Source organism: Cololabis saira, chromosome 1 (assembly GCF_033807715.1).
Source record: "Cololabis saira isolate AMF1-May2022 chromosome 1, fColSai1.1, whole genome shotgun sequence".
NCBI lineage: Eukaryota > Metazoa > Chordata > Actinopteri > Beloniformes > Belonidae > Cololabis > Cololabis saira.
The window spans coordinates 8,232,994-8,259,281 of record NC_084587.1 but is presented as its reverse complement, the minus strand read 5'-3'; the positions used below and the strand labels follow the sequence as shown (position 1 = coordinate 8,259,281).

The window sequence follows — 26,288 nt, the reverse complement described above, 5'->3', positions numbered from 1 at the left end:
GTTGATTATTCTCAGAATGGTTTAATTTTCTAGCGTTGGCTGTGGGTGCTAACTGTGTTTGAAGGGTGAGAAGAAGGGCTGACAAAGAAATCCTGGATCTTCTTTTCCTGCCTAAACTCATCCAACGCTCCAAATATCTGATCCAAGACGCTGTTTATTTTGTCAGCTCGGAGCCGTCAGTCAGCGTCGGTGGAACTGCATTCTGTTATGACACGTCGGGTTTAATAGACTCCCCGTAAACAGCGTCGGAGCGGAGTGACGGCCGTAATTGCGGAGGCTGCGTGGGTTCAGCGTCTGCCCCGTCGCCGAGCGCTGACAGCGCCGGCCCATCCCCGTCAGCCTCGGGGCGAGCGCCGCGCGGCGCGCGGGACGACCTGCCAGGAGTGATACGAAGATCTGTGAGCTCCATAGAAAGCGATGTGGGAAAGTAAACAGGCCGGAGGTGATGTTTGACGTGAGCGGGGAGACCCTTTGTTTGGGTTGGGGGGGGGATTTGTCTCACCTGTTTCCGATGTTTCCCCTCCATGAAAGGCCGAACAGAGACTACGGATGTGCCGTGCTTACAGCAGGGGAGCCGGGGCATGGTAATAGCTGGACGTAAAACAATATAAACTACATTTATAAACTGTCCCCTTTCACAGCCCCTTCAGTAAAAACTGAACAGCTCTTTCAAGGGAGCTCGGGGATCTTTCTTCTTTTTTTTTTTTTTTTCTTCTCGCTCTTCCTGATGCAGGAACTGTAAATCCAGTTAGCGCCAATCATCTTCACGGTTTTTCCACCGCGCCACGACATCCGTTCACACATGCAGCTCCCCACGAATATATATCGGCGTGATGCGGCCCTGCCAACACTGTCAGCTCAGGTTCCTCCAAAGACTTAATGTGCACGAGTTACAGGATGCAAATAATAAAAAAAAAAAAGTCTGGCAAGCAGTTTACAATCTGGTTGTTATCACACAGCGAATCGTTGTTTTTTTTTTCTTCTTTTTCAACAGATACCGCTCTCAGCATCGCTCCTAAAGCTGTCAGTCCCTCCGCCTATTAAGACAGCTGCTCTTAGTGGGTATTATTCCGAGGGGGGAGCTATGGAGACCTGACAGGCCAAAGAATCTTTATTCACCCTAAAGGGCCTTTCACTGCTCCGGCCGTGAATGGGGACCTGCCAACGTCATCCTCCACCCATGGCATTTTTATGGCATAGCTGACATACAGACAACGCACTCTCGTCAGCCACTCCGTGGCTCAAATCAGGCTCCTTTTATCCCTTCACTGTATGTCAGCCGGTGCTTTTTCCCATAGCCGCGAAGTGAGGGAGATCGTTTTCTTTTTTTTTTTTTTTTTTTTCCAGGAATTACTCACGCAAACACTCGCGGGGAGACTCGCACTTTAGCGGAGATGGAGGCGTAAATACAGACAGCCTGGAGGAGGGGGGATCTGTCCGGTGCAAGTGCGCGCACTTTTATCCATATACACACAAATACACACACACACACATACACACCGCTTAGACAATAGGCCCTTGATTACTCAGCAAATGGATGCGCCGCTGATCACAGGGCAGCCCTTTTACAAACTGGCCCATTATGCAGTCTCAGCGTGGGGTGGAAGTGTTGCAGGGGGCCTGGAGCAGCATGGCTTTGGAGGGCTGAAGCACCGTGTGTATGTGTGTGAAAAGAAAAGTGTGTGCACACGCATCAAGGCTGAGAAGTGCTCCCATGCTGCGCCGCCTAACGAGAGGGCAGGTCAGCCATTAAATGGGCACTAATGCGGGAAATTGGAGGCCATTAGGCCCGTCTTTGTTGTTGTGGCTCTGTGCGGTTAGTTAGGCTCTCGAAAAAGGAAAGGCCTTATTAGCCCCCACATGCAGACACGGAGTGGATATATAGGCCATTTAGCTCAGCATGCAGCAGGCTGGCCCGCTGCTAGAGGCTGCTGCAGAGGGAAAACGCCATGCACACGCCGTGCAAGGAGCGTGCACTTAAAATTCTGCTGGCGCGTCGAAAGCTTTCTGTCCATATTTGTTGCGTTTTTTGCACAAAGAAAAATGTGCTGTCATGCAATCAGTGTGATTGGATTTATGGGTAAATGCATCGGGTCTTCCAGCTTCGGCATGTCGGAGCTTCTCCTTGTAACGGTGCCCTAACTGGGGCATTTCTGTTTTAATCAACAGGGGTAATGACTGCTGAATTTAAGTGGTATAATCTGATATTTTGGATGGAAAATGAAAATAAATACAAAGAACAATTCTTTTGTGCATTTAATTAAAAACATTTGCTTAGGAGACGTATACAGTTGTAAAGTGAATGAGTCAAAAACAAAGAAAAACATGCTCAAAGCAATGAAGTTTCATTCCTAGACAATAAGATCATCAGTCAGATAATTAGATGTCATCTTACTTGGCAGTAGGTGAACTCCCAGTCTGGGATAAAGGAAACAAATAACTCAGAATCCAACTCCCTGCACACGTAAAATCAAGCAGTTAATCGTATTTCCTAAATCTACATTTATTAGTTTTAAATCTTTAATGGTATTTCTATACAGCCAGTAGAAATGAGCCAGGAAAAACTCCTTGTAGCACAAGACAACATTAGGTTACCAGTCCGCATGTTTATAATTACAGTTGTAATAATCTTAAAATGTGTACAGTATTTAATTCATTGCAGAATATTATCAATAATGTGCCATTAATATTCAGTAATTATTTAATATAATTACAAGGACAAGAAGATCAACCTAATGTAGAGCTGGCTCAAAGCCATTTCTATGGATTTATTTTGTGGAAACAAAGTCAAGATTACAACTAATAGTTTTATTCAGGATGCGTTGGGGTTAGAATTGTATTATTGTTACAATTTTATTATAAAAATAATTATGTGTAATATTTTCCAGCAGCCCAGCAGTTATTTAAGTAAAAATAAATAATATACACGCCAAGCTAAGCTACGGAGCTAAGCTACGGAGCTAAGCTACGGAGCACAGTACACGTCTCTTATAGTGTCATATCGGTCCAAAAATGTGTTGGCCGTAGCTTTTACCCCAAACAGTTTCAAACCTGAAACAATAAGCGTCAAGCGTTTGTTTTTTGAGAGCTAACTCTGAAAAGAAAAACTAGTTTCATCATGCTTAAGCTACATCAGCTAAGTTCGCCAGGTGCTCATTTGTACATACTTTTTTAGGACAGGATTTCTTTGGTAAAGTGCTTTCGTCTGGGGTCAATTTCAAGTTTTTATGAAACAGCTGAGCTCCTCAGGATTTTTTTTTTATGACATTCAAAGTCAACTGAAGCATTTCTGCTGGTGACTTTCAGTGCTGCCTGAAGTGGAGATTGTATTTATTATTTCCACATTTTAACAGCCTAATAAAAACGATTACAAGCTATCCAATGTATTTCACAGTTCTGCTTTAGGTGGTATAATGTAATATCTGGATATCCAAATTTCCAGATATCCTGAATATCCTGTTATCCAAACCAAGATAGCAAAAGATGTTAATGTTGTTTTGTGGTTGAATTTTTATACCAACAACTAATCAATGTTGCTGTTTGTTGCCGGCCACTTTTTGCATAATTTAAATGTCAGGTTTCAACATGGCTTAAATATTTCTGCCTAACCATATATAACTATATATTCACTAATATTTTGCTATCTGGTGATATCCAGATTTCCAGATATCATGAAAATCCGGTTATCCGGCTTTACAGATATCCTGACTATCCAGATATGCCGAATATCATGATATCTTCATATTTGGAAATCGAATGAGTTGGATTGATGCTAATATAATATGAAACCTCAAGTTTTTATGTTTTGCTTACAAATTAGACTTTTTCTTTTTCTTTATTGATTAAATTTCATCCTTTTCTGACGTTGTTTTAATTCTGCTGTAAATCCAGAGCTCAACATTCCCCTTCACTCCCCCTCTGAACGCTTGGCGAGGGATTCCCGCTCTCGCTGCAGCGCCGGTTCTCACAGCTCTTTGGTGAGGTCAGCTGGGTAATCAGACGACTAGTTTATCACCACGCTGACAGAACATGCGCTGCCCGCGCTGCCCGCCTGCTTAGGGAGTTGCATAATTTGACCAAAACAGGCCAAAATGTTGAGAAGAAATAAAAAAAAAAAAAAAAAAATCTACATTCTGAATTATAAAATAAAGAAAGGAGAAATAAATGAGCAGCTTGGTTGATTAAATAAAAATAGAGGAGGCGAGTTAGACTGTTTTAAAGCGAGTAGGATATTTTCACTGGAAATCAGTTCTGGCTGCATATTTAATCTTTAACCCTTTGATAATCCTACAGGACTGATTAATATTCCGTATGACTTGATCTCAATTAGCCGCGAGCGAGGCCTCCGAGCACCAGCGGCAGACTGATCTCCTCGTTCCTCTCAACATTTCTTTTTCCGTCCTCAAGTTTTCTACATTATTCCTCTCTCTTTCGCTTTACAAAGACAAACATCTTATTAAAGAAATCCTGAAACGTGGCCTTCTAGAGTTTAGTGTGGTGGGGGGGGGGGGTCACCGGAGACCGTGAAGAAGGCCAGAGGGCTCACCGGGGGGGCTGGAGAGCTGCAGCTAATTGGCTGCAATAAAGGAATTACATTAGCTTGATATAATCTCTGCGGCGGGCGCCTCCGCTCCTCTCGCTCGCCTGCACTCGTGCTCCATCGCCCCCGAGTTTCCCCGGCGTTCCCAGGGCGCCTCAAACAATGAAAAAGAAACTGGTCCACTCGCCCAAAACCCTCGACTGACCCGGAGGCTTCACTCATCCCTCACATTTCAGTGCTTTGTTACATTTTTTAATTTTTTTTTAAACCTTATTCTTGAAGGCACTGATGCTGCTTTGTGCTGCCGGAAAGTTTTTGCATAAATAAGATATAAATAAAGTTTGATAGATTTAAAGAATGCTGCAGAGGTTAAAACTATGCTTATAATTATTTTTCTGTTCATCCTAAATTTTTCAATCTGATGTTTTTAACATCTTTGGGCCTCATTTCAAATTTGGGAAATTCTTTTTACGTAATAAAATAATTATATTCAGAAACATCCGAGTGCAGCAGTCGTGTTGAACCGTTAAATATTTCCACTCAGCTATTTTTCTTTACACATTTTTGCAATTAATGTCCCAGTGACTGAATAAACAAACAATTTATAATTGTTTACTAATTTATAAATGTCTTAATAATTGATGTACCGCCTGCTAACAGGAAGCAGTCACTTTAATTGGAGCCATGAAATGAACCGACCGGTGGAATGGCCATACGTTTTTAGTTAAAGAAAGAAATATGTTTGTGGTTCATCTGTTATAATGGAGGCTTTTATAAAAGTGAAATGGTTCTTTTATTTTCAGCCCTGCAAGAGATATTTATTTATTAATTTTTCTTCCCCTTCAGCAACTATTTCCTGGGATCTGTCCGTTTTCATCATTTTATTCTATTTCCAGTTTTTCTGCTCCAAGCTTCCAAGAAGTAACATTTATTCAAGAACGGAAAACACTAAATTAAAAAAAGAAAAAAACCTAATTTCGAGATTAATATTTAAATTTAATTCCATTGCATTTTTGAAATCTATTGTAAAGTAACTTGTTAAATGACAGTTTTTTTCTTGCAGAAATCAAATGTTTAATATTTAACATGTAGTAACGTTAAAATTAGCTGTAAATATGGAGTCACTATTTTACCAGTAGTAATAATTAAGATATTAATAATAATGAGGTAATCTGCAACAGTTTTTATGTAGATAGATAGTGAGTACCGTAGAGAGTCGGTCACCATGGTCTCTCACGACACGACACTGCTGCGTCACTTTGCAGCTCTTGTTGCACATTAGCACCTCACTTCTTGATTTTTAATTCCCTGTTAATAGGGGGAGATGTTTTAGTGTTTTTGCACAATATTTTACGGCCATGCTGCCATGCATCTTTTAGATCTCTTTTTATATTTTGACATTAATTTGTCTGACGGACATCTGGTATTCAATCTTTGTTCCCGGATACATTTTTCACTGTTTGCTTCATTGCAGCCATTTGCTAAAATCAAAAATGTTTCAGTAAAAAGAACAGAAATGTAGAATTTTTTTTGCAAATTTATTAAAAATGAAAAACTGAAATATCACATGGTCATAAGTATTCAGACCCTTTGCTGTGAGGCTCGTATTTAACTGAGTCCGGTGCATTTTTTCTGATCCTCCTTGAGATGGTTCTGCTCCTTCATTGGAGTCCAGATGTGTTTAATTAAACTGATTGGACTTTTTTAGGAAAGGCACACATCTGTCCATAGGAGACCTTACAGCTCACAAATTAGCAAAAAATCTGTGAGCTGTGTCAAGATGAGGTTCTGAGTGTACATTAATGAGAAATAAAATGAACCTTTTTTTTGATTTTAGCAAATATCTGCAATGAAACAAAAAGGAAAACATTTAAAGGGGTCTGAATAATTTCCATTCCCACTGTATATAAATCCTTTTTGTCCTTTTTTATTTATCGTCACCTGAATGCCGAAAGCTTTCAGGGTTTCCTGCATTTTAATACTTACATGAAGTGAAGCTGGCGTATAACTTTTTCCTCTGGAAGCATTGTCAACTCTCTCTGAGGGAGGTCTAAATGTTAATCAGATTATTTTCCCAGCCGACGATAGGATTAAAAGTAAACTGCTGGTGTGTGGACTCCCCTCGGTGTTTGTTTGAACGCGGGGCTCAGAATAACAGCCGCCGGTGTTGGGTTTGGGTTTTCTGTCCCGTTTGGGGGGGATTCCCCTGGCGGGAGACTTGCATCTTTCTGCTGAAATACGACTCTTCTGCTCTGTGGTTTGACCTCCACGCATTATTGTGGTGAATTGTTTAAGTAAGCCGGAACAGAAGATACAAGTCTTTCCTTTTTTTTTTTTTTTTTTTTTTTTTTTTTTAAAAGTCACTCTTCTTGAGTTTTGTCTTTAAAATCTGCAGTCGACAGCATCTACAACCTATTACGCGGGTAGATTTGGAGCTCAAGTGGCAGAGATCACTTGCTCGAGTGTCTCTTTACAACAAATCCGGGCTCCGTCCGACATCGCTCAATTACCAAGCTTATCGTAAGTACGATGAGCTTAACCTCGACCTCCAGCTCTGCAGCATGAATTTTCCCTCTAATTAGCGGGAGGGGAGGCTGCCCCTGCTCGGCCGTGAGGCCGGGGTCAGTCGACGGAGGCTGGGAACCACTCAAAGATGCTAATTAGTCAACTTTCCAACACGTAATCAGTACACTTTGGAAAAGTTTCCAGGGACGAGAAACGGGAAACGGCAGCGACTGATAAACAAATGGGGTCCCTGCTAAATTCTGCGGGAGGATCAGAATCCCCAGCAGCTGCAGGATTCAAATGCGGCTTTTTTTTTTTGTCATTTAAAATAGTTGCGGTCCACTTCACAGGAGGTGTTGAAAAGCCGCGGGTAAGCTTAGCTTTATCCAGCTAATTCGGGTTCCCCTTGTTTCAAAGGTGTCAGTTCACACCTCCGTTTTACTGCTCACCTGGGTGCAGTTACAGCCGCCGCTAACACTCCGTCCACACTGAAGCCATTATAGGGATTGAAAACAGGGCACGTCTACTACAGGGAGCGTTTTACTCTTCACAAACACTATTTAGTAAAAGAAAAAGATTGTTACGATTAAACTTCAATAAACGAGAGCATGGCGTATTACGTGGTATTAATGTTTAAGAAAAATTAAGCCAAAATGCTTATCTCTGCTCTATATTTGTAGCTTAGAGATCCTCCTTAAGCACCAAGAACTTGAGATAATCATTTTCCGTAGGAAGTTTCCCACTTCATTGTGGAGAAATTTTGCTCCCTCCTTCCTTGTTATGTTGCTTCATTTCATCAATGTTTGCGGATTCATTTATGTGCAGCATTTCGGTTGAGGTCTAGACTTTGAGCGGGATGTTGCAAATGTAAAATCATTTTACTAATGGCGTGATCCTGTATCAGCCAAGTTCTAGCTTTAAATAACTCAAATCATCACCTCCTCCACCATGTCTGAGAACTAGCATGAACTAGCATGAGCTAGCTTGTGCTCATTTGCTTTGTTTTTGTTTTTTTTGTTGCATGCAGCGCTGTGAAATATGGCAACATCTCCAGGTTGTCTTGTTTGTTCAGAGGACGTTGCTCCAAAGGCTTGGAGGTTTGTTCAGACGCCGTGCTTGTAAGGACAAGAGGCTTTCTGCTGGTTTTGTTGTGAACTTTAACATTTGCTATATACATATGTACGTTTGCCTTTATAGTAGAGATGTAGCGCTTGAATGTTTCGCAGTTCTCTGATCTTTTTGTCACTTAAGCCCAGCTCTGACCTTGTGGTGAACTGACAAAAAAATAAAAAATACATACAAAATTGACCAGTTCTTCAAATGTCTACATTTTTTTAATGTAAAAATAGCTTGTAAATGGCCTCATATATCTTTTCCAAACTGATCACCAGGAATAGTTATTTTACTTCTGCTGATTTTTTTATATTGATATTCATTGTTTTAGCTACACTGAATGGTCTATAACCACAAACTGACAAACCTCTGTGTTTAAAGATATCCCCATACCAACTGAAGATAAGTTAATCAAGTGCATTTGAATAGCGCCGCCTAGATGCTACGTCATTTAGGTATTAATGGTCTCAAACCAATGATTTCTAATTCTGGGACCCACATTCTGTTTTCTACTCAGGCATTTTTATCACGTGGACATGAAAGGACAAATAATCGGGCCATTATACAACATTTTACTATAGATTGTTGTTAGTGTGACTGACACCAACCGCCTAAACATAGTCGGGGTTCTATTTGCAGAAGTATAGCTGCGTTTTGTGCTTGAGACGTTACAGTCTCCTAGTGGCGTGGAGTGGTAGTTTTCCAAGCCATTGGATCCTACCGGGTCCAACACTGTAATGGTGACGTCATATCTGAAAGGACCGATGAGGAGGCCAGCTGAGTTTTACCCCGGACTATCTAGGTGCCGACTATCTTTGCAGACCACAGAAGCTGAAGAGTCTTTTAAGATCGATGCCCATCGAAACTTTGACTTTTCTCTGAAAATGACTTGCGATCGATAAGGTTTCAGTTCAGTGCCAAGGCCCACGTTGCTCATGTTTTCCAGGGGGAAATGGATTCAAAAACTGCAGTTTTAGCTCCAAGCTTTTACCCTTTTAGGGATTTCAGGAAGTGGTGGTACCCAGAAACATGTCTTAAATTACTGTTGATGAGTGGCTGATTCAATATATAAATGTGAAATTCAGGAAAACAAGACCCTTTTAAAGAGACAAAGAATGTGCTGTTAGGATAAATCGATAAGGTTTTCTGTTGATAGGTTTTCTTGATAGTGTGTAGAATGTGTTCATTTCTTTTTAACCTATTCAATAGCCACAGCCCCCTTTTCAGGTGAAAAGGTGGGGGTCGTGTAAGAAAACAGGGAATTGTGGGTTTCCCTGTAGGCGGGTTTCCATTACCCTTGAAATTGGGATCGCAAAAACATTACAAAACAGTTTTTACTTTAACAGGAGGCAGATTTTCTGGCAATTTGAAAAAGGAACATGTTAAAAAAAGAAGAAGAAAGAAAAACATATTTTTCACATCGACAGAGGAGTTATTGCCTTGTATTAAGGCCTTTGGTGGATTTTATATTCCTTTTTATTTCATTTTTGCACAACTTATTTGCGTGCTAAAGCTTGTTTCCGGAATTATAACAAGTCAATGCAGACTTTCACTTTGACAAGTTTCACAAGTCATCCTCCAGTGTTGAATCCGCTGCTCATTCATGAAATTGGTGGAGAAGGACTTCCCAGAAACCCTCCTGACGTGTTGGTCTCCACACAGAAGGCGCCTCCCTTGTTATAAAGTTTTGCAGACGTCTTTTTCGAGTAAAAATAACGAAGGCTTTAGCGATCGCAGAAATGGAAATTAACCTGCCAGAACTAACTTGTATTTATTTGTAGCAAGGGACTGCAGATGCAAATTAGCCTAAGGCTAACTCTGGTGCAATGCATCAAATGTTTACATTTATGTTTTTAATTGCACATGGTCCCTCTCAAATAAAATTTTAAAAATAAATAAAATAAAGAGGTTGCAGACGTCCATTTAAATTAGTCCTGGAAGGACACGTTGCATGATTTTATTGCCTAACAAGCTGTGGAAACAGCAGCCACGTCGCTGCGAAGCTTCACTGATGGTTTGAAATGCTGCTCAAACATTGAGGCAGTTTTAGGATCCAGAAATGAGACAGGCAGCTGTTTTGTAGCATGGCAGCACCTGTGATACGTGGCTTCCCAATCATGTGATCTTAAATAATAAAAAACGCCTATTACTGTTCATTGAAGGCATTTCTGCCGGGAAACGGCTGCAACGAGTGTTTTCCCAGAAACTGAGGGGCCATTGGACAAGCTTTCACGGCCAGTGTTGGCGAGTTTACTGGTCGTCACTTGTCCCCATTATGAGACATATGTGAAAACATGATTCTATACCTGCGTTTGACACCTTTACAACCGGTTTCTGTGCCGTTTCCAGCGCAACCACCTCCAGAGCAATGGCATACTTCTTACTGGGGCCTCATTCGGGGGGAGGGCGGGTGAGATAATCTCGCTGGTGTAACAGAGACGTCTCTGCAGGCGTGAGGCCGCGCGCTGATCCTCCGCCAGCTTAACGCCTCTCCGCGGCGATCCCCCGTTACCTGCAGGCGCGCTCAGAGATAGCTGTCACCACCTGTGGCCCCGAGCCGGAGCCTGAAAAGACTGAACATGCCCCGCGGCGTTCCCGGGCCGCACTGACAGTCTGGATCGGCTTTTCAGCGCGGCGAGACGGATCACTCGAGGGAATGTCTAAACAAGGAGGGATTCAACCCGACGAGGAATCTCAGGACCTCTGGAGTGAAAGGAGGGAGATTCATGCACGTTTAAGCGACGCTATGTCAGGTCGGGGCTTTCTGTGGGTTCAGGTACAGGAACCGCTGCACGGACGACAATAAAACATCAGATTTGTGCACAAGTTGAGCATAGATCTGGTCAGGTGTGACTATGGGATGTAGGACGTGCCCCCCACCCCCGGAAAATATTGGGTATATCCAGTACTGGAGTTGAGGGGGGATGAGGGGGGATGGCATCCCCCCCTGAAATAAAACCGATCAAAATCATCCCCCCTGTAAAACTGACACCCCCCCTTTCCATCCCTTATGTCTTATCATCAATGAATGTAGTTTTACTGCTATTTCAACATTTAGAGTCATCACCAGAAAAATAACTTATTTGACAATTTTCACCTGTTTCAAGTAAATTTTCACTTGAAATAAGTAGGAAAATCTGCCAGTGGGACAAGATTTATCTTCTTATTACAAGCAGAAAAACCTTGTTCCACTGGCAGATTTTTCTACTTATTTCAAGTGAAAATCTACTTGAAACAGGTGAAAATTGTTGTTTTTTCCAGTGATGAGTCTTGTTTTAAGTGTAATTAGATTTTTTTAACTAAAATGAGACATTTTAACTAGAAATAAGACAAATATTCTTGTTAAGATTTTGAGTTTTTGCAGTGATCCATTTTACTTATCCTGTGAAGGACAGAGTCATATTGATAAGTTCAGAAAAGTGTTTTTTATTGTTGTGTTTTGATGTATTTGATGTAAGCCCAGTGGATATTTAAAGCTTACAGAAGGCTGCATTTAACTGCTGCTATGTCATTCCTGCAGTATTTCTGCAGGTGTTTTGGTCACTGCTATTATTTGTAATATATTATATTATTTGTAATCGGCACAAATTATCTGTCCCCATATGATAAAATCCACCATCCCTCCTGAATTTTTTTTACAACTCGAGTACTGGGTATATCCCTCTTGACAAAAATGTTGGTAATTTTTTTTTTTTATTACTTTTTTTTCCCCTCATCAGCTTAATTTATTTTGTTTAAAGGGGACCTATTATGGCATCTAATACCTATTTTAAACAGGCTTTGAATGTCTTAAAAACAGGCTTTTGATTGTTTTTGCTAAATAAATTAGAAATTCAGCCTCTACCATGTCTTCATCATCCCATTCTCTAACCTCATTATCTATGCAGGATTCTGAGTGGGCGGGGCTATGATAATGAGGCTCTGTGCTGATTGGCTGCCTGAATGACGCAATACAGCACTACGAAAAAATGGTGGAAGCTCCGGCCGGCGGAGTTAGTTGTGGGCGTGGTTTCACGCATCAGAGGCCAACCTATGTAAATCACTCCCGTCGTCCGTTGTTATGTAACGACGGGAGCAGAATCTGAACAACTCGTAGATCCACATCACACTGGATGGCTCATCCAGGCGGCTGTACAGACACTGCAGAATTTGGTTACTTTCCTCCTTCTCCGAGTTGGCAAGCTGAGGGGAAACCACTTTATATATGTTAAAGCAAGAGAAAACCTGTTTATCATAATATCTTTAAATAAATTATTTTCTGCATTTAAGCTCTGCAGCATATTTACATTAAATAATAGTATTATTTCTTTTTTTCTTGCTTTGTCTGCATATATTAATGGTTAATGCCAAAAAAGCCACACATATATGCATTTCAATCTTGCAGCAGAGGATTTTTTTGTTTTGTTTCATGTTTGTGTGCATGGACGTACATGTGAGACGGGGTTTTCTTTACCAGTCCTCTTGACAGTCCATATTTTATTGTTCCTTAGAATTAAAAAAGGAAAAATCTAATTCTGCCAAAGAGGACTGAGATCACCAACGGTGGGACATGAGAGACTGTGAAAGCGTGGGGTATGAAAGAGCGGGATAAAAAGACGAGACAGTGATTGCTGCACTTAGGTGATCGTAATACGGATCCCAACCCTAAGGGTCCAGAAATGGTAGAAATGTCATCTAAACATCTGGATCATTCACCGGCAGTAAATATATAAGTTTGCACCTGCTCGTGGTGTTTTATTATGAAAATCTTTGTTAGACTTCCCGCCGGCTTAATTCTGCTGTGTGTTAATCGATTAGCGGCCTCATGTGGGATTCTTTTAAACCACTTCCCGGTGCTTCTGTCTCAGATGGAACCCAGGATGGAGCAGAACAGCCGTGATTTTGTATTTCTCAGATGTAATGACGTAATGAAAAAGGAAAGGGATCATTGTCTGAAACTGTCAAGTGCTGCCTTGACATCTCTGGGCTCGGAGGCATCTGGGACAGGTCATCGTTAGGGATGGGAATTGATACTATTTTTACGATTCCAATTCCATTTGCGATTCTGCTTACCGATTCGGTTCTTTAACAATTCCCTTATCGCTTCCCATGTGGATAAAAAGGACAACAATGAGGCAAATGGCGCTAATATGAAAGGGAGTGTTCACTAGTTAATTAGTTACCTGTAGCATTATTAGCCAAGGACATGCTAACGTTGCTGATGCTGCTGGAAAACGCAACATTTCTTGATCATTATTGCTGCTGTGTGCGCAAATATTTTTGCATGTTGGTAGCATTTCCTCCCTTTGACGAAATATTCACTTAGCAAGTATTGCAAGTTAGCCTGTTGTCTTTTTTACTGAAATATAACCAGACTTCCGTTCGTACGTTACACAACATGGGTGATGAAGTCATTTATGTTCACTGGAATCAAAAAGGGAATGGTTAGAAAAATATGCAAACGATTCCAAGGAATTGAAACACTGGGAACCGGTTCTTGTTCAGAACCGGTTCTCGATTCCCATCCCTAGCCATCACGGTGGAAATGTGTGCTTTCGTCAATCAAATCTGCATCCCAGACCATTTTTTTTCCCATTGCGTGCTTACATAAGACATAAAAGTACCATCTAGGCTTGTCCCAATCAGGATTTTTTAGCTCCCGATCCGATCACTTGAGTTTGAGTATTTGCCGATCCCGATTTTTCCTGATCCGATCACTTTTTTTTGGCTCACGATACATTTCCGATACTTTTTCCCGATCAGATACATTTTGGCAATGAATAAAAAAAAAAAAAAAAGAGAGGACTAAACATAAAATAAAAGTTTCTTTTCTTGTCCATTGGAGAACAACATGGACATATATTTCAACAAAGCTTATCAGCTCTGGTGCCACAAAATGTAAAAACATGAAATTGTAAACTAAAACAAAAAGTGCAGAATAGTGCAATAACAAAAATAAAGACATTTAACTTCAAAAGAGGTAGTTGAATGACATCCAGTCAAACTCACAAACACCAGAAAATTTAAATACTTTTTGGCTTAACCTTAGTGCAACATTCTGAATGGCATGAAATGAATAGCAGCAGCTTAATGCAGCATGAACATATATAACATTTCACAATTCAAACTAGGGCTGGGCGATATGGACCAAAAGTCATATCTCGATATTTTCTAGCTGAATGGCGATACTCGATATATATCGATATTTTTTCTGTGCCTTAATTGGGGTTTCCCCCAAAGCATTATAGCATAGCATCTCTGTTAGCTTCATTTTTTTCTGAGGCAAACCTTTAAAAAAACAGTCAGTTTTAATACAAAGCCTCGTGCCAAATGTCACACAGGTTCCTTTATTAACAGAGATCTGCACAATATCAAAATGTATAAAACAAATGAAATAAAAATAAACTGCCTGCATATATAGAATAAAAATGCTTCTTGAATAAAATAAAACAAATATCCCTTTCCTGCATAACAATTAAATTAAAATACACTGTGCAATTAATACAATGTAGACAGTAACAGGCAGACTTTTCCACTGAGGTTGATAGTTGTGCAAATAACAAAACATTTGTGCAAATCTCAAATAAAACATTCAAGTCAATTTGTCACAAAATAAGCTATATCAAAATCATAATTTTTTTTTTTTTTTTTTTAAATCGATATAAACGATATTGTCTCGTACCATATCGCATTTGAAAATATATATCGATATATATTAAAATCTCGATATATCGCCCAGCCCTAATTCAAACATGTAAACCGTGTTAGTTTCGCTTACTTTGTCACTTCTGGTCGGAGGCCGGAAGTGACGTTAAATTAGGGATGTTAATAATTAATCGATTTTCGATTAATTGCCGTTATGAAATTACCCGATTAAAATTAACGATTACAATTAATCTATTTATTCATTTATTTTTTTCGTTTAATTTCACCAGCTGGTATTACGCCCGGACCACATTTAATGCAACACAACGCGGTGCGACGCGCACATAAAGTGAAGAAAGAGACGGATATGTTTGGTTTTAGTAACATGCTCAGGCAATGAGTCTGCAATGGCCCAGACGGGAGACACATGTAGCTCAGTGCTTAACTTTTATTTTTAATCCACTCTATATTCTTCTGGTTGTTCTCCGATATGCTCCCCTAAAGCCTGAATTATGGTTCCGCCTTAAATCGACGCAGAGCCTACGCCGTAGCCTACGGCGGCGGCTCTGCGTTGTTGTAACGCGGAACCATAAATCAGCCTTCACCCGGTACATACATAGGTTTCTCTAAACATCTGTTCCCGCTACAGTTTTAACTAAAAGAAAATGTGCTCCAATACAGCAGGTCTCATAATTTTATTTTGAACACTGCCAAAACTCTAACTTAAAACGTAACTAGAACTTAAAATTTGCTTGACACAAATGACACTATTATGGCTGCTGCTACTACTAATAGCCTTGAAGTGCACTTTATATTATATTCCCTGTGGTACAAAAATGTCTTTTTGTTACTTTTGTATCAAATAAATATTTGATTAAGGAATACATTAAAATGTCCTTTGTATTTTATATAAGCAAAAAAAATGATGTTTGTATCTCAGATGGGGGAAAAACGCCACTTATCAACTAATCGATGATCGATCGATAAGGTTATCAACTATCAATTAATGAAATAATCGATAATTTGCATCCCTACGTTAAATGCAACGATATATAAAACGATTTAATATATATTAAAAACATTAATAACTAGGTAAGTCCCGATACTTTTTTGGCCGATACCGATGTTTTGAAAATGCCGTGATCGGGCCCGATCGATCGGGCGGCCGATCGATCGGACAACACTAGCACCATCCAGTACTCTAATCAACTAGTCCAAAATCTGGACCCTGTGATGGTCTGGGCTCATCGCCGTGCCCGTAATAAAAGTCATTTACACCTCCGTGATTATACCTCCGCAGTAAGGCAGAAAACTACCCCGACAATTCAGAGCAACAACTGCTGCCTTCAAGGATGTTTTCCTGGTACGTCCTTGACACTTTCATCAGGATGAAGCCAGAAGTGCACACATCCCAGAGGCTGAGGAGAGGAACCGGGCCGGCTGTAACCTGACCCCGATAGAGACTTGTGGTGGCGGTGGTGTGTGGTTTCTGCTCCGCCGGAGGAGGAGGAGAGCTGGGCAGCGGTTCAGGAAAGAGAGCCAGCAGGGGCTAATTACCGCAAGCTGTGCTACATTTGTAATTAGTCTCCTTCTTTATATTTAGTAGCGTCCTGGGACCCGAGGAGGACGGATCTGGAGAAAATACTCCAGTAAATGCCGGCAGAAGAGCGTCACGCAGCACGCTTGAAAGATAAACACTGATGCAAATAGACAAATGAAACAGAGTAAACTAGAGGGGAGAAAGTATTAATTGACTAGACGTCAACTGTATTTATTTCTTCCGTCATTTTTTTTCATGCCGTTCCAGTTTTTTCTAATTTGGGCGTATAAATATTATGATCTTTATTATATTTGCTGCTGCGAACTTGGGTTTGTGACCAGCGGTCTGAAGCAAAGTGGGACCAAAACACGCCAAACAAGCAGTCATCGCTAATTAATCTCCTGCCGTCCGCCGGGAGACTCGGGCGGAGCCAGGAACGTCGAGTCACTACTGACAAGACACAGATTTACTGTACGTGCACTTCAGATATTGTAATTAGCTCCTCGGAGTGAAGGGAAGGCGTCTCGGAGGTGCCAAACGGAAAGGAAAAAAATAAAGTGTGAAATGTAAACACGGTAAACACATCGTACGTCGACGATGAAGCCTTGTTCTGGAAAAACACGGCGGCTCGAACCGACCGGGGGACGCCGGCTAGACCGAGATATCCACGCGCTGGAGCCGTCGGAAGCGCCGCGGTTAATAATGCATGAACGTGCCGGCGGAGGAGGACCTGTGTCTCGGACCGCCGGCCCTAATGAAGTTGGGCACGTCTGATTCACTCAGCTGCCAGAACCGTCATGAATAAACATGAGCCGGTTAATTATACTCGCCTGTAAACAAGCGCTCCTGCACACGCTAACGGGGACTCGCTGGGAATGGCGGGGCGGGGAGGGCTGTCATAACCAGGCCTTCACTTCCTCTTCAGTCTTCGGTACAGTAACGCACTCGGGAGCAGCAGAGGAACCTGCAGGAGATGAGGTGATCAGCAGATCTGCTCCTGTCAACTCTGGGATACACAAACTTAAGAGGCTGGAAATATCATTTAGTTTTATAACTTTTTGTTATAAAACACTTACATGTACGTGCAGGGCCGTATCTCTGAACGATGAAGGTGTCCCAGCAATGTTTCCTCTAATTTTTCATGTATCTGGGCACACACACAAGCTCCCTGAGCAAACTGAGGACGACTGTGAGCAACATCACATATGCACGCTTTATTTTTAAGTATCTCATTACACTTAAAACAAGACTCGTCACTGGAAAAAACAACAATTTTCACCTGTTTCAAGTAAATTTTCACTTGAAATAAGTAGAAAAATCTGCCATTGGGACAAGATTTATCTTCTCATTACAAGCAAAAAAGTCACTGGCAGATTTTTGTACTTATTTTAAGTTAAAATCTACTTGAAACAGGTGAAGATTTCGACTTTTTTCTCGAAATTTTGAGAAAAAAAATCGAAATGTCGAGAAAAAAAGTTTTGAGAAAAAAGTCAAAATTTAGAGAAAAAAAGTCAAAATGTCCAGAGAAAAGTTGAGATTTTGAGGAAAAAAAAGTCAAACATTTTATGAAAAGAGTTGAAATGTTGACAAAATTTTGTTTTAATTGACCATTTTCACCTGTTTCAAGTCAATTTTCACTTGAAATAAGTAGAAAAATCTGCCAGTGGAACAAGATTTTTGCTTGTAATAAGAAGATAAATCTTGTCCCACTGGCAGATTTTTCTACTTATTTCAAGTGAAAATTTACTTGAAACAGGTGAAAATTGTCAAATACCGGTAAGTTATTTTTCTGGTGATGAGTCTAAATGTTGAAATAGCAGTAAAACCACATTCATTGATGAAATGACATAAGGGATGGAAAGGAGGGATGACAGTTTTACAGGGGGGTGATTTGGACCGTTTTTATTTCAGGGGGGGATGATTTGGACCGTTTTTATTTCAGGGGGGGATGATTTAAACCGTTTTTATTTCAGGGGGGATGATTTGGACCGTTTTTATTTCAGGGGGGGGTGCCATCTCCCCTCATCCCCCATTAACTCCAGTACTGCTGGTAGACACAGCAATGGTATGGATAGCTTTTAGCAGAGGCTTCAGACTTTCTCGTGTCCGGGATCCCCACAGCTCCTTGTATTCCCCAAATCCTTGAATCCTTCTCCTCCTCTCGACTCGCGGGACCTCCGTGAAACGATTTATGGTTCCGCGTTACACCAACGCAGAGCCTACGCCGTAAGGTACGCGGCGACGCGCATGTACGTTGCGCGTTGCCGCGTACCCTACGGCGTAGGCCTTGCGTCGATTTAGCGCGGAACCATAAATCAGGCTTTGCGAGTGAACGTCTCACGAGGGGCAGTCGCGTTGCGACGCCACTGTAGCCAAATCGCAAGGAGAGAACAGAGAACTGAGCTCATGAGAAGTCCCAGTACGCCAGAGGCTAATATTGAGAAGTGGGGGTACTCCGTACCAGCGCGTACCGGCCCACTTAAAGCACTGCGCTGGATAGACTTTCTTGTGCGCTGAGAATATGCGGTCAGTGCGCGATTGCGCACGCGCGCAGTTTAGAGGGAACATTGTGTCCCAGGTATCGGGTTTTAGTCCGTCTACAGTCTGGTCTAGCTTCTCGTTAGCAGCTTTTATTTTGTATTTTTTTTATTCGGAGAGTAAAGCTCCTTTAGTTGTTAGACTTGTAGTCAAGACCGCCTCTTTGGAGCTTTTTCAAAAATGTTTGACCTTTTTTTTCCTTTTTTTCTTCTTTTTTCCCTTTTTTTCTTCCTTTTTCCTTTCGTTTTTAATCTCGTCATTTCGACTTTTCTCGACATTTCGACTTTTTTCTCGACATTTCTCCTTTCTCCTTCATTCTAAGGCTGATACAAGACTTTTCATTTTTTGCGGCTCCAGACATATTTGTTTTTTGTGTTTTTGGTCCAATACGGCTCTTTCAACATTTTGGGTTGCCGACCCCTGGCCTAAACCAAGACTAGTAATGTCCTGATCCTGCGTGATTGTAAAACACCATCCTGGTTCAGCTAGTTCCATATGAGCTTGTTTTCAACTGCAGCTCAATAACACAGAGAAGTGGATGATGATGTTGAACTCACTATAAATGTTTCATCCATCAGCTGAGATCAGATCTGTGTGGTGACTGCACTACCGCTATTTCTACACTATTGGAGGATTGACTCCAGTGCTTTTAAGGATTGACACGACTACTAACTAGTCCCAAAGTCCTAACAGAATAACCAGCTCCAACACCCCCCTCCACCTCAGAAAAGTCATGAATAGTAAATGTTACTGATTTAAATTAGACTTAATTTGGAGTAAACGTGAATTTTAAATATTAAAGATACACACAATTATCGACTTGAACTTGCATTATTTACCACTATAGTAGCCAGATTACACCGTATATCAGCATCACTGAAACGTCATAGACCTAATGCTTCATTTTATTTGTGTGGGATAAGAACTCCTGTGGTCCGTAAAACTAAAACTGACCACTGACGAATTCGCCGACATTTTGCGTCCTGATCCGTGGTTAGGACTGTGGGGGGGTGAGGACCATGGATGTATTATATTAACCTGGATACCGGACCGGAAAATGGCCGCCGTTCATTTCAATGGAAGTTGCTCGCCTGGCGCATACGCTGAAAAAAGTTCCTGACTTCCTGGTTTACTTCCGCGTTAAGTGGCCCATAGAGGATGCGCAGTTGAGTCACCTCCCATGATGCTCTGGGGCCTCCCATCATGCCCCGGGGCAATGAGAACGAGTATTAATATAATATGTATTAATATAATATATTAATTAATGTATATTATTACATGTATAGTATTACATATATTATTAATGTATTAATATAATATAATTACATAATATATATTAATATAATACATCCATGGAGTGCACGGACACGGCTGTGACGTCAGCCGTGACGTCACGCCCAGAAAGAGACTTTTCTTTGACTTTTCTGGCCGTTATAAAACATTTTTGACGGATATAAAGTCCATGACTTAAAAATATAGAATACAAAGATTAGTAATTGCCGGTGATTACAGCTGGAGGTGTCCTGTGAACAGTTTTAGAGGCTTCTCTTTTACTATTGCGGTCTATGGGAAAAAAGCTTTTTGGGCCCCATGGGATTTTTTGTTGCAGTACCGCGGCTGGCCACTGGGAAAAATCGGCGTGCCTGCTGAGTGCGAGACCGGGGGCCTGGTGAGGACGAGCACCAATGTCACAAAATTCATGTGATTGGTCACAGACATGGCGAGACCGAGACAAGACCAGGACCACAAAAAAGTGGTCTCGAGACCAAGACCGGGAGCAAGACCTGCTCCTGTCAGGACCCTACGGTCCCGGGTGTTGAGCGGTAACATCTGCCTTTCTTGTCTGAAGCCAACGCGCAGAGCTGGCTCCAAAAGCTCGTCCATTTTTAATGAGCATTTAAAAATATTCGGTTTCACAAAATAACTGCAGCATCTCCATCTTTCACTGATATTATCAGGAGTATCAAGATAACGTTCATATGTTCATGCCCATGCTAACGTGTTCTCGTGTTTGTTGTTCCTCCGCCGCAGCCTGCAACTGCAACCTCCACGCCAGGCGCTGTCGTTTCAACATGGAGCTCTTCAAGCTGTCGGGGAGGAAGAGCGGAGGCGTCTGCCTCAACTGCCGGCACAACACGGCGGGCCGCCACTGCCACTACTGCAAGGAGGGCTACTACCGAGACCTGTCCAAGCCCATCTCCCACAGGAAGGCCTGCAAAGGTACCGGGACCGCCGGGTCACAGGGAGGCTTGTGCACGTTCAACCTGTCAAAACTTGCGTTGTTTCTGTTTCTGAATGTTATCAGTGTTTACCATCCCAAATAAGAAAAGGTTTAGACGGCGAAACTGGAGCTGAAAGAGGATTCTTGAATTTTGACATAATGTTCCCTTTACAGGCATCGGCCCGGATGATCACTCTCAAAACAAATACAGTATCACAGTTAGGGCTGGGGATTGATTCAAATGTCAAGAATCGATTCGATTCCGATTATTAAGATTCAGAATTGATTATCAAGATTTGATTCGATCTGATTCGATTCGATTCCGATATTGATTTGGGTTAATGTTATTAAAACTGTTTTTTGAGCTGTTGCATGAATTATATGACTGCAAAATATTATTACTAGTATTATATTGAGATTCAACAGCAAGTATTGCAGCTAATGATGCTGTAAGGACCAATCCCCTCCCAGAATGCTGATAGAACTGCTTTCAGAAACATCGTGGGTCAGAATTACCAAACAGATCCAGGGCAGCAATCAGACGATGAAATCGGTTTTATTTTTTCCCACATTCCGTTTTTATTTGTTCCTTTTTCGTTCTATTTTGGTTTTAAATTTTTGAGCATTTGGTTTTTAGCATTTTTTGCAAATGTAACCCCAAGACAGTATATAAAGTAATGAAATATAGACAATTTATGTCATTATAACTGAAAACTTTAATGTTTTCATACCTTTAAACATATTTAAAGGCAAAAACATGGCACCAGTTATTCTCGTGTCCAACAAAACATTCCTTTTTTGGGGATAAACAAAAAAATAACCAAAAGTTGTAATGTAATGATGAAAAAAAAAAAAACATAAATAAATAAAAGAAAAAAAAAATTGATCTTTAGACATATGAATCGATTTTTAAGAATTAATATGAGAATCGATTTAGAATTGGGAAATCGATTTTTTCAACACAGGCCTACTCAAAAGAAATACAGTATCACAGTATTTCAGTCCTGAACTGTATTACTTGGTTTTCTTTCCAGCACCTCATAGTCGTGAAGCACCCGAACCTGCAGCCGGTTACGAGTATGGACGCAGTCGTAGATGGGAAACGGGTACAGACCCGGGAACAGCTCAGTAGTTACACCAGCAGATCAAAGACGATAGCGAGTTTCTAACGGACGTTATCCGCTCTAATGACGTGATGTACTGGATTTATTCCACCTTAATTTTGAGAGTAACGAGCAGCGAGCTAAAACACATCTCACAAGCCTCGTCCACGTCGTGTCCGTCCCTGTTTTCCTTTGTTTTGGAAGGAAAAGTGCCGGTGACTCCGCTCCCTCGGCTGATGCGTTTCGCACCTCCAGGCACTTTGAGATAAAAATAACATTGTGGAAATGGTATGATGGTTTTTTAAATTACAGACTATTATACCAGAAACTGGTCCATCATAAGTATGAATGTGAAATATAAATGTTTTTTTCTCATTTCATTTGTTAATATTTTCATATTACTTCTTCAATATCGCTGAACGATTTTAAGATTCTGAAGGAATTTCGGTTCATGAAGGGAACCCCCGTGATCTTTGATCCTTCGGACTGACTCCATCAACCACTTCATCTTCATCTATTCTTCTTCAATATCCGATAAAACACACGGACAAAGAATTACTTTCCTGTCGAGCAGTAAAACACGGAGCCACTTAAAACTTAAAACCCACGTCGACGTTGTCTAGAGGTGTTGGCAACGTCTCTGGACTCAGAGGCTTCTGGGACGGACCATCACAGGCGGTGCAGACCAATCAGCATTCCAGTTGATTTTTAATTTTTTATGAGAAACTGCCTCTAATGCTTCAGAACAAAAAATCAAAAGGAGTATCCAGATTAACACCCCCGGCGAGGTTCTGTGACCGATGAAAAAAAGCAACATGTGCTTTCTTCAAGAGGCTTTCCCAGAGAGATCCAGACAATGAGGTACTCACTGCAAAAACTAAAACTCTTAACAAGAATATTTGTCTTATTTCTAGTTAAAATGTCTCATTTTTAGTCAAAAAAATCTCATTACACTTAAGACAAGACTCATCACTGGAAAAAACTACAATTTTCACCTGTTTCAAGTAGATTTTCACTTAAAATAAGTAGAAAAATCTGCCAGTGGAACAAGATTTTTTTGCTTGTAATGAGAAGATAAATCTTTTCCCACTGGCAGATTTTTCTACTTATTTCAAGGGAAAAGTTACTTGAAACAGATGCAGTTTTTTGTCTGGTAATGACTCTTGTTTTAAGTGTAATGAGATTTTTTGACCAAAAATAAGACATTTTAACTAGAAACAAGACAAATATTCCTGGTAAAATTTTGAGTTTTGGTCTACCCACAATCCTGAGCGGTGCTAAAAAGAAAACGGACGATTTTGGAGTAAAAGATGTTACGTTGACGCCGCCACATCCCTCACGCTGAGAACGAGACAAGATAACCGGATCCCTTCATCACTTTTTCATCAGATGGATTGTAGTTTTTCCTCCGCGATGTCAGCGGCTTGGACAGTTTTAGGAAAGGTTACAGGAAGTGTGTGGAGGGGGGGGTCTTCACATTCCTGAGTCGGCCTCCCTCTGTCAGCGGAGATGAGTTGGGGGGTCTCCTGGGATCACCAGGGTCGAGGTGGCTCGGGCGGGGTTAGGCCGGGTGTTCCCTCATCACTGAGTTGTTTAGCTTAGCTTGTGGCCGGGTGGGAGGCGGGAGGGGGGGGTTGGTGGTGACAGGACAAGCAAAACAAACAGAGACGAGGTGCAAAGTGATGCCCCCCCCCCATCCCAGTGCCAGTCGGAGACGAACGATGGCTCGGGAAGACCGTTGGAAACGGCCGCCTGACGGGGAACGACAAGTCAGGATTGGAGAATGAAGGACGGGAGCAGTACTCGAGTTGTAAAAAAAAAAAAAATCTGTGGGAATGGTTGATTTTATCATATGGGGATAGATAATTTGTGCTGATTACAAATAATATAATATATTACAAATAATAGCAGTGACCAAAACACCTGCAGAAATACTGCAGGAATGACATAGCAGCAGTTAAATGCAGCCTTCTGTAAGCTTTAAATATCCACTGGCCTTACATCAAATACATCAAAACACAACAATAAAAAACACTTTTCTGAACTTATCAATATGCCTCTGTCCTTCACAGGAGAAGTAACATGGATCACTGCAAAAACTCACAATCTTAACAAGAATATTTGTCTTATTTCTAGTTACAATGTCTCATTTTAGTAAAAAAATCTCATTACACTTAAAACAAGACTCATCACTGGAAAAAACAACAATTTTCACCTGTTTCAAGTAGATTTTCACTTGAAATAAGTACAAAAATCTGCCAGTGGAACAAGATTTTTTTGCTTGTAATGAGAAGATAAATCTTGTCCCACTGGCAGATTTTCCTACTTATTTCTTTTTTTTTTAAACATTTTTTTTTATTAACATTATTTCTTCATTACAACATGTTTGTGCATCAAGTAATACAAATTTGTGCAAAAATACCTGCTCTATAATTTAAGAAAAAGCAAAAACAAAAGAAAACAAATATAAATCAACAAAATAGGAAATAAATAAATAAACAAATAAAAAATTGCATGTACATATGAGAACACATGCCAGCATAGTCTTCCAAGAAAATAAGAAAGAAGGAATAAGACATAATAAAATAATTCTGAACATGATAAAGATTTTCCTACTTATTTCAAGTGAAAATTTACCTGAAACAGGTGAAAATTGTCACATTTTTCTGGTGTTATTTTTCTGGTGATGACTCTAAATGTTGAAATAGCAGTAAAACCACATTCATTGATGAAATGACATAAGGGATGGAAAGGAGGGATGGCAGTTTTACAGGGGGGATGATTTTGACCCCCTCATCCCCCCTCAACTCCAGTACTGGACGGGAGGGAGGAGAACACCCCCCCCCCTCCCCCGCACAGGTGTGCTCCCCGCTGCATGAATCACCTGCCGCCGCACAACCCCCCCCCCCCACCCCCAACCGCGGTGGCGAACGAGGGTCCAAGAGAGTGCTGGGGCGGTGGAGAGGTGGAGGGAGGCCATGTTTTCTCACCTCTTCTATCGCCGCGGGGAAAAGATAACATGAGCCGAAGCCGGGAGACGAGTGTGCACGGATGGAGCGTGCACGGATGGAGCGTGCACGGACGGACACATACCTGCCGGAATATTTCAGAGCCGCCATCTTCCCGGACGCCGGGCCCATCAGTCAGTTCAACCTTCCCTCTGCAGGAACGGCATCTTTCTCCACACCGATGCGCTTCGAGCGTCTGCGACGACAACATCCGTCAAACTAACGCCGAGGGCCGTGGCGCGCTTTGCGCTCAGCTTCATTAAATTCCTCGCGTCCAGCAGCCGCATCAGTCTCCGTTGCACGGATCTTCAGATTGGGCTTCCCCTGAGTGATATTCCCCCCCCGGCGGCGGCGGCGCTGACACCTTCCCTGGCTCCGGGCCCGTCCTCTCCTGTCGGCCAGGAATGCAAACACACATTCATCACGGCGGGACGTTGCGTATCGTTAACCCCCCCCCCCCCCCCCTCCGTCGCTCGGCGTGGAGACCCGGCCTGTTCGCGGCCGGCGTTGTTTTCACTCTGCTTCTCATGTGTCGGAGGCTCCCGTCTTTCAGCATCTCCTAACTCACATTCACAGTTTGGTCCTGAAAACGGGAAAGTTGGACGCTTTGCGGCCCGGTGCTGCGTTTCATCCCGGGACGGTTCAGTCCGTTACGGCTTCATTAAAGGGAAAACACAGTCCTGTGGAAAACATGATCTGGTCACGGTGACTCTTATTGTCCAAATGCAAACCCAGACAAGCAGCATGCAACCTTTTTATTACTGTTCCATTATTTAACAAAAAGGGAGTAAAAAAATCACCTATGCAACCGCTTGGATGGGATTTAACAGTCTCAGCTGCTGCTCAACATCAGGCCTTAGTCATCATCAGCAGGTGTGCAGACCATGAAACCAGACGTGGCAAATTGCTGCTCTGGAGCATTCAAGGTGTGTTCACACAATGCCGAGAGGAAAAGACATAAGCAGCGGTCTTCTAGAAGTGATTGTTGCAGTGGTTCCCAAACTGGATGGACACAGGGCAATTGCAGGGGCCTAAGGCCCTGTTCCAATACTCCCACTACCCCTACTTTTCAGCATTACCCCTAAATTTTGCACGT

At 41.6% G+C, this 26,288-nt stretch overlaps 1 protein-coding gene across 1 annotated transcript in view; it reads left to right on the top strand.

Annotated features, from left to right (window-relative positions):
• The window catches only part of LOC133455123 (netrin-1-like), a 462,555-nt gene that overhangs the window by 368,936 nt on the left and 67,331 nt on the right, over nt 1-26,288 (top strand). Inside the window, exon 4 of the mRNA XM_061734036.1 lies at nt 20,892-21,080. Coding sequence (XP_061590020.1) covers nt 20,892-21,080 — 189 coding nt within the window. The remainder of the gene's footprint in view (nt 1-20,891; nt 21,081-26,288) is intronic.